Source organism: Camelus bactrianus, chromosome 36 (assembly GCF_048773025.1).
Source record: "Camelus bactrianus isolate YW-2024 breed Bactrian camel chromosome 36, ASM4877302v1, whole genome shotgun sequence".
Classification (NCBI taxonomy): Eukaryota; Metazoa; Chordata; class Mammalia; order Artiodactyla; family Camelidae; genus Camelus; species Camelus bactrianus.
Genome location: NC_133574.1, coordinates 11,421,576 through 11,431,434, shown reverse-complemented (window position 1 = coordinate 11,431,434; position 9,859 = coordinate 11,421,576). Strand labels below are relative to the sequence as shown.

The window sequence follows — 9,859 nt, the reverse complement described above, 5'->3', positions numbered from 1 at the left end:
TAAATCTTTAGATGAAATCTTCCTTAGATATATGGTCCCGAATAATCTTCTTTAGATTGCCCTCAGATGACTTTTTAGCACTTGGAGAATAGCATGTCTTTTCTGGTTACACACATTCTATTTTTTAAAAAAAAATCTTCAAAATTTTTACATTGTTCTTTATTGAGTATAATCTCATTAGTTTTGATTCATCATTACAGCTAACTAAGGTGTTTTAATTTTTAATTTGTTTAAATCATTTAAAACTATTTTTTGTCTTTAAAATATTTTATTTTGAAACAATTTTAGAGCCACAGGGAGTTGCAAAGAGAGTTTAGAAAGTTCTATTTACTCTTCTTTCTGTTTCCTCCAAAGGTTACATCTTACACAACTATAGTACAACATCATAACCAGAGGTTTGACATTGGTACAATGTAAGTGCAGTTCTCCGTTATTTCATTCCGTGTGTGGATTTCTGTAATCACAACTACAGTCAAGATACAGAACTGTCTCATAATCGCAAAGATCTTTCCTACGCTATTTCCTTATAATTACACACTCCCCCTCCCCTCCACCATTCCTGACCTCTGACAACCACTCATCTGTTTCCATCTCTCTAATTTTGTTATTTTGAGGATTCTTGGTATATACTAGATATGAGTCCTTTGTCAGATGTGTGTAATTTCTCCTATCACATAGCTTGCCTTTTCACCTTCTTCCCAGGGTCATTTGCTGAGCAAATGTTTTAACTTTTGATGAATTGTCTTCTTGATTCATTGATTTTTCTCTATTTTTTGTTTTGCACTTCATTAATTTCCTCTTTTTATTTCCTTTCATTTGCTTGCTTTGGGTTTACTTTTATCTTCTTCTAGGTTATTAAGGTGAGAACATAGATTATTGATTTGAGACTTTTTCTCTTTTCTAAAATTTTTCCTTTTGGCACTGCTTTAGTTATGTTCCACGCATTTTAATATTTTGTATTTTCTATTTTCATCCTGTTCATATAGTTTTTAGTTTCCCTGAGCCTTCCTCTTTGATCCATAGATTATTTAGAACCATGTTGTTTAGTTTCCAAGTGTTTGGGGGTATTTTCTCGTTACCCATCTCTTGCTGATTTCTGGGTTAATTCCATTGTAGTCAGAAAGCATTGTCTGTATGGTTTCAGTTCTTTTAAAGTTTTGAGGTTTGTATTATGATCAGTATTAAGTTTACTTTGGTCCCCTGTGCACTTGAAAACAATGTGCATTCTGCTCCTGCTGGGCGGAGTACTCTCTTCGTGTTGGTTAGACCCTGCAGGTTGATAGTATTTTTGAGTCCTGTATCCTTGCTGAGTTCCCCTCTACTTGTGCCATCAGTTGCTGAGAGAAGGGATTGAAGTCTGCAGCTGTAACTGTGCACTCTTCTACTTCTCCTTTCGGTTTTTGCTTCATGTATCGTGCAGCACTCTTCTTTGGTACATGCACATTTAGAATTGCTATGTCTTCTTGATGGATTGACTTTTGATCGTTATTTAGTATCCCTCTCTGGTAGTGGTAATCTTCTTTGCTATAAATTTTAATTTTTCTGATAGCAATGTATCCACTCATACTTTCTTTGATTAATGTTTATGTGGAATATCATTTTTCATCTGTCTAGATTTAACCTACATATAGGCATACCTTGGAGATGTGGTTGTTTTGGTTCCAGACCACTGTAATAAAGCAAATACCACAAGAAAGCAAGTCATATGAAGTTTTGGTTTCCCAGTCCATTTAAAAGTTATGTGTATACTGTGCTGTAGTCTGTTAAGTGTGCAATAGCATTATGTCTAAAACATCAATGTATGTACCTTAGTTTAAAAATATTTTATTGCTAAAAAATGCTAACCATCACCTGAGCCTTCAGTGAGTCGTGGTAGTTACATCAAAGATCTCTGATCACAGATCTCCATAAACAAATTAATAATAATAAAGCAGTTTGAATTGGTGTCAGAATTACCAAATGGTGACCCAGAGACACAAAGTGAGCAAATGCTGTTGGAAAAGTGATGCTGATAGACTTGCTTGATTCTGTATTGCCACAAACCTTCAATTTGTAAAACTCAATAAACTGAAGTGTAGTAAAACAAGTATGTTTCTATACTGTTAAATTGAAGTGTTTCTTATAGACAACATAGAGCTCAGTCTTTTTTTTAAATTGACTGTTATTTAACTGGTGTGTTTAGACCACTTAGGTTTATTGTGGTTATTGATTGGTCCTTTTTCTGTTTGTTCTGCTTTTCACTTCTCTGTTTTGCTTTACGTGACTTCTTGTGGATTACCTGAAAATGTTTTAGAACTTAATTTTGACTTATCTGTGGTGTTTTTGAGTGCTTCTCTTTGTGTATCATTTGTTTTTTTTAAATTGAAGTTGAGTCAGTTTACAATGTTGTGTCAGTTTCTGGTGAACAGCATAGTATTTCAGTCATACAGATTTATTCATTTTCATATTCTTTTTCATTATAGGCTACTACAAGATATTGAATATAGTTCCCTGTGCTACAGCTATTTGTGTATCTTTTTAAGTGGTTACTGTAACCATTACATCATATACACATAACTTTTCTTAGTCTGCTGGTGTCAACACTTACCAGTTTGTTATGATAGTCTTGTATGTTTCCTCTTCACACACTGAGAAGTGCATCAGCATTATAATTTTTGCTTCAACTACCAAACAAAATTTAGCAAACACAAAGGAGTAAGAAAGTGTAATTGTCCATATTTGTACTATTTTTATTGTTCTTCCTTCCTTCCTGATGTTCCAGGATTCCTTCTTTTTTCATTTTCTCTTTGTTTTGTTCATTCTTTTAGAGTCGATATGTTGGTTGACAAATTCTGTTAGTTTTGTTCATCTGAGAATGCCTTATTTTGCTATTTAAAAAGTTTTTTTTTATTGACACAACATTGTAAGCTGACTATACTTCAGTTAAAAATACATACTTAAAGTAAAAACATTTTCTTTTGTTGAAGTACAGTCCATCTACAATGTTGTTACTTTCTGGTGTACCACAGAGTGATTCAACTTTTTATATATAGGCCATTATGAGGTACTGAATTCCCATGCTGTACAGGAGGACCTTGTTGTTTATCTATTTTATAGATAATAGTTAGTTGATTTGCTCTTCATTTTTGAAGGTTATTTTTGCAGAATACAGAATTCTGAGTGGGCAGTTCTCTCAACACTTGAAAAATATGTAACTTCCTTTTGGGCTCCCTGATTTCTGATGAGAAATTTGCTGGAGGCATTCAGAATTTTTTCTTTGGTCTTTAGTTTTTAGGTGTTCAACTATAATATGTCAGAGTGGATTTCTTTGGGTTAAGATCCTGTTTGGAATTTGTTCAGTCTTAAATATTTAGGTTTGTTTATTTATTTATATTTATTTATTCATTCATTCATTCATTCATGACAAATTTGGCAAAATTTTAGCCATTATTTCTTTGAATACTTTTCTAGCCCTACTGCTTTATCCTCTCTGGGACTCAGAATGCATAAATGTCATATTCATTGATATTGCGCCCATCTGTCCCTGAGGCCCTGTTCATTTTTCAGTCTATTTTCTCTTTGTTTTTCAGTTTGGGTAATTTCTATTGTCGTGTCTTCAAGTTCAGTGATTCATCTGTTCTTTTCTGCTGTTGAGTCCATGTATTGAGATTTTTATTTCAGTTATTAGGTTATTTGGTTCTAAATTTCCATGTGGCCTTTTACCTTTGCTGTGATTTTGTGTTTCTTTGCTGACTTTTTTGTTTGTTTGTTTGTCTTTCATTTGTTTCAGGTGTGTTTGTAGTTGCTCACTGAAGCATTCTGTGATGGCTTTTAAAGTCTTGTTTGGTAACTGTTACCTGTGTCATGCCAGTGTTCTTATCTATTGATTATCTTTTCTCCTTTCACTTGAGATGTTCCTGGTTCTTGCTATGTTGAGAGAATTTTTGTTATTCAGTGCTGGACATTTTGAGTATTATATTATGAGGTTCCAGATCTTATTTAAATATTATGTTTTAGTAAGTCATTTCTGTTAATGCTCCAGCAGGGAGAAGGGGATAATGCCAGTTAGGATTTGAAGCTCAGATTTTAATCTTGGCCTTTGCTGACACTCATCTGGGGAGGGGCTCCATGTTACTGCTGATTGTGGACCAGAGTTCGGGCTTCCCCCCAAGGCCTCTGCAGGTACCTTCTTTCTGGGATGGCAAGGGGTGCCCTACTGTCATTGGTGGAATTCCTGATGTTCCACTGGGCCTCCTGTCATAACCCAAACATGGAGGCAGTGAGGGGGATGGAGGTCCTCGTTCCGCATGTGGTGTCTACATTGCAGGTGGGGGCTTGTCTTCCTGTAATGTTTGGCTGGATTCAGGCAGTAACTGTGTAAGTTTTCTGTGTTTCCACTGTCCCTTCATCTCCTTTGGCTGGAGAGAGCAGGTTTTCTGGGGACATTTTTTATTTGCTCCCATTGGCGTTTCTGGGTTGTTGGCTTCCCTGGCACCTAGTGTGGGATGCATGAGACAAAAAGAAAACTCAGGAAGTCACCACTGTTTAGTTCCTCAGGTCTTGATCCCTGGCCAGTCTGCCACATTCTCTTCACCTCTCAGCATGTTTTTGTTTCTTTCAAATATAAAGCCTAGGGAGTCTAGCCATGCTTAGTGGGAAGAGCAGGGAAAAGTATGTTTATCCATCTTTCCAGAAGCAGAAGTCCAAATTTAATTAACTTTGAATGGATAATACATTCATGTGACATACAAGTTGAGTGATATAAAAAGAAGTTACAGTGAAATTAACTTTCTCCCACCCACTTCCCGTCTTAGATGGCAACAGTGCTTCTGGTTACTGTGTTTCCTTCTGATGTAACTTTACAGATACCAGCAGACATACACAGATGCGTTGTTACCCAGGTGGTGGCATACTGCATACACTGTATCCTGTTTTTTTTCTCATAACACTGCAATTTAGTGAACCTTCTGGATTCATACAAGAAGAACTTCTTTATCATTTTTCATGGCCTCATGCTGTTCCAGTGCATGGAGATGCCATGTGTATGTAACCACTTGCACTGTTTAGGTGTTGGTCCTGTTACCTGATATATTTATTTTCCCTTCCATCTTAGTGTCTTCTGCACATTTCTTGTGTTTTCTGTGTACACCGGAGTCAGGGTCCTGTGTAAGCTGAAGTGTGTTGGAGACAGGTGCTGGTGACTGAAGTCTTCATTTTATGATAAGTCATATGTATACTCCATAAGTATTTGGAGATACTCATTACAGCTGCTTTCCTAGACTTGGTTCTCCATCATGTTCACAAGGGCTCTTTGGTCCACAGCTTGCTTTTCATAAGTGTCAACAAAAGATTTTGGGTATAAGCTCTATATACCCTTATTCACTTTCATGGGTTTAGGTGCTTCCACATAACAGTTAACAGAATGTATGCACTTTGTTGTTGTTATTTCTAAGGGGCATGGAAAAACAGGTCTACTATGATTTGGGGTCAGAGTACTTGTATCTACCTTTTGGGAAAGATGAGATTGATTTTGTTATCATTTAAATTTTTGAGCATGGTAGTTTCATTCTCACTAAATTAGCACTTTTTCTTTAGGGTGGTGATTTTTTTCTTTTGAGTAGAAATATTGCCCTCAAATTCTTGGTGAACTTGAGTAAACTCATGAATTGAAGAACCTTTTTGCCTTTGTCTCTTGATAGTCTTTCATGTTCTCTTGGCAGTTTAATGCTAAATCCATGCATAATTAAGTTTGATCTTGCACAGAGGATGGAGTCTGGAACTTGCACTGATAGACTGGAACTTGCACTGACAGACTGTGTGAGGATTTTTTTTTAATTTCAATTTTTTAATTTGATATTTCCAAATATATAAAACATCAAGATTCTTACACCAGTTATCTCAAATGAGACCATACAAAGCAATTTTAAAGTGTATACAACAATCATTCCCCCCTTCAGTTTTGCTACTTTATACGACTATGGGATAGACAGAAAATTGAATGGCATGTGCCTAGTTGGAAAATTTCACCTGTTTACAAAAAAAAAAAGGAAGAAATTAAGAAAACTCAAAATCAAACATGTAGGATACTTGCTACTTTGTGTCTGCAAGTCAATTTACAAACTTTTTTTTAATTTAGTAGGCACATGGGACTGAAAATTTTAGCTGCCCAGTTTTATCCAACTACCCAACAGAAAGCAGCACAAATGAAAGTCCCAACACTCTGTAAACTTTGAGGGACTGAGAGAGTAGACACTATTTTTTATCTGTAGTAGATTCAATTGTTGAGCCTGCAAATGTAGGCTTTTTTCTCTTAACAGAAATAAATATCCTCAGGGCCTTTCCTCTAGCTTCAGTGGGCTGAGTTCAAGAATAGTGAAGAACCCCTCATGTGAAATTTAAAGTGTGACAACTCTGAAGTATTCTGATGCATTATACAAAATTTTGCTAGTTGCATAGACCAAAGACAGATGTTTTGCTAAATGGCACTGAAGAAAATCCTGACCCAAGTGGCACTACTTGGTCCAAATGTTACTGACCAAAGAAAATGATACAACAATATTTATAGGCTCACATTTAAGAAATGGTTGACATTAATACTGTACATATTTTACACATCAAATACATAGTCCAAGAGTTTATAAAAGAAATTCATGCATTATTACCTTTAAGAATATCAATGTACAACATACCCAGGCCCCCCAGTAATTGTGACATTTCAGGTGGACACAGTGTTATGTACAAATACAATCAATTTATCTTCTGTGTTAAGTATATAATTTAAAGAAACTTCAGAGATTACTGAGGAAAAACTTAGTTCACTGAAGATTGATAGCAAGTGTCAATCTGTGGGATTTTTAAGTATTTCCTTTAAAAAAAAAAACACCCAGAAAACATAACCTCTGTACAAAGAAAAATATAAAAATTCTGGAAGATCATGTCTGATCACACTACATAATTTAGAATGAAATGTCAGTGGTTTAAAGTTTTTCTGTCTTATTCCTTTGGCAGCCTTAATTTGTGAACTAATACTCGTATATAGCTCAGCTGCTTTTATGGCACAAGAGCTCAGTTTCAAAATGGTGGCACTGATTTTCCTTATAACAGCACTATTTTCAGCAGCAATTATATTTTTAAAGGTTAACAATTTGTACAACAAATGTCTAACTATGCTTCTTCCTACTTTATACTCAACAGTTATGATCTTTACAAAAAGCTAATATCTACATAGAGAAACAACTTTTACTTGCCCCATCTCATCTCTGACTTGGTTGAGGAAGTACAGGCATTTCAGACTAGGTATTTGTGTGTTTTGGATGGGATTCTTGGATTTATGTGAATATAAAAATAAGACAAAATAATTCTTAGGTACATTCCAGTGTCCCAGTAATTAGTTACATGATAAATAGTACCTACCTGCTGACCACTTATAAAAGATGAGACATTCTGAGGCACCCTAAAAACCTAGGCCTGTAACAGGTGAACAAGAAGGCCATTTTACTCAATTCTGATGCAGTCACCACTGACTGCTATTTAAGGTGTTTACTGGTAACCAGCAAGTTTAACTGAAGAGATGTCACTAAATTCAAACTGAAAATATATATTTAAAACAGCAATTTACATTGAGGGAAATATGGTTCTTGTGTGTTCTGTGTAAAGAGAGATTATGAATAAAGGGAATTGGCAACTGAGCACCCTAATTCAATTCCATGAATACAGGTTCCATGATAAGATATCTACTACATGCATTTTGCTTACAGTAACTGCCTAAAACTCACCAGCTCTATAGAGTTAAACTCTGTATTAAAGGACTATTGAGTTACAGGGGAATTGGCCATATCAAGTAGCTAGTGACATAGTACCAGTTGTGAAAATTGAGATAAATGAGTTGACAAATGGATTCATTGAATATGTTAATATCGTGAATGAGAAGACAATTCACCAGGATAATATACCCACATGTATGTTGATCTGACAAAAACCACAGACTGACATCAAATGGATAAAAAATACTGGGGAAAAAGTGAAAATGACAACCAAAATAACAAGGTGGGTGGGCTGGGTGGTAGAGCACATTTAAGGCATCTAAAAAAAAATAATTCCACATGGCTTTGGCTTATTAAAATATTTTACACTATCTTTTTTCTTTTTAAAGAAGATTTGAAAGCACATAAAAATCAAGCAGATTGTTAAAAAATCCCGCATGGCAAATTCAGTTTGTAAGCGTCATTCAGATATTTGTCAAGGAAAATAAAGAAGCCTCTGCCCATGAGATTGCACATGGTGGAAAAGGTCCTTCCAACCCTGTCTATCTTATGCTGGATGGCAGCCCAGAGGTTCGCTGTGCAGCAGCTACAAACAAGGTGTTACTCTCTGGAAGGGAAGGGACTGTGGAATTTCCACTGGTTGGCGAGCAACCCAGCTTTAATTTTTCCAGATACTCTGCATGTACAGGCTTATGACACTGGAGAACTTTGATGGCATCCTTTACTTTGAACCACTCTGTCTTCCTTCCTGTATTAACAGAATCTTCCCAGTCTTCTACTATTTCAGTGACAGTAAGGACATAGACATATGCCCTGTGCTTTCTGTCTTGGTTCTCAAATATGCCCAGGAGTCTGCCTGACATTCCTTTGACTCCAGCCTCTTGGTAAGCCTCCCTCACGGCAGCACCGGCAGGCTCCTCCTGGGGCTCCAGTCCTCCTCCTGGGCCAGTCCACTGGTCCGGGACCGAAGCCTGCCCACCTGCAGCACCTCGTCCTCCTGCTCGCTCCGGAAGCACAGGGACGCCGCCCGCTTCTTGAAGCCCTCGCGGTGCTAGGTCCGCGGCCTAGGGGGGCTTGGACCTCATCGCAGAGGCGGGCTCTCGCTGCCGCGGCCCCTGCGGAGGCCGCCATCCCGCCGGGGCGCGGGGGCGAGGGCGAGTCGGGGCCCAGGGCGACGCGGCCGTTCAGTCCCGGAGCCGGCGGCCGCTCCGACGCGGGGCGGGGCGCGAGCGCTGGTCCCTGCAGCCCGGGCGCCGCGGAGGGAGCGCGGCCTCCGCCCGGGCGTCTGTGGCTTTCCCCGGAGCCCGCCGCCCGCTCGCCCCGGTTCCCGCCGCTGTCGCCGCCGCCCAGGGCGGAGCGGGACGCGAGGTGCGGGGAGACGGCTGCAGGGGCTCCCGCTGGCCCGGTAGCAGCGCCGCGGCCGCGCGAGGCGTTTGGTGTTGGCTGCGGGCCGTCCCGTCAGGGCCCTCTGACGTGCTGCGTGTGCACAGGTGGCTGCGCGGTGCCCGTCAGTGCGCCGCCCGTCAGTGCTTCGCCCGTGGCGGGGTCTGTGCTCGGGGACGGGTGTGTTTGTGGCTGCAGTTGCCGCAGTTCGTCCCGGCCCTCCACACCTCCCCAGCCCCTCACTCGGCCTCGTGGTCCTGGCATGCCCGCTGCTTCTGCCCCGGATGCTTCCTCTGGGCTCCGCCCCCAACACGTCCACGTCACGCCTGCTGCCTTAGTCCTGCAGAAATCCTGCGCTTTGGATTTGTGCCACCTTCTGTATGTTGAAAGCTTCTGGACCAAGTGCGGCAAGTGAGATGGAGTCAGAAGAGGAGGTGAGCAAAGTGATTTCTGTCCTGTACCTCTTTTTTTTTCCTACCTTTTCAAGGTATTATTTCAAGATGCCTTTCTGAGGGCAAGGTTTAAAATTCACTCCCTTAGCTTTGCTGTTATTCTTCATTTCTAATAAATTGGGAACTACAAATACTCTACTTTTAAAAATGGTTGTATATGTTTACTCATTTATTTTGGAATAAATTTGATGAAGATGGGTTTATGGGAAAGCAAAGTGTGACCAGGGGTTAGGAATTTAAGTGGAAAATTGAATCTTCATGAAGCTTTCCACATTTCATTAG

The 9,859-nt window shown here is 39.2% G+C and overlaps 1 protein-coding gene across 1 annotated transcript; it reads right to left on the bottom strand.

Annotated features, from left to right (window-relative positions):
* Positions 1-5,652: 5,652 nt before the first annotated feature.
* On the bottom strand, positions 5,653-9,389 carry LOC141576101 (uncharacterized). The gene is given in 4 exon segments (XM_074358579.1): positions 5,653-8,718; positions 8,721-8,793; positions 8,841-9,185; positions 9,216-9,389. Coding segments are annotated over 4 exon segments (1,026 nt in total). The 3' UTR covers positions 5,653-8,284.
* Between the last annotated feature and the right edge of the window lie 470 nt (positions 9,390-9,859).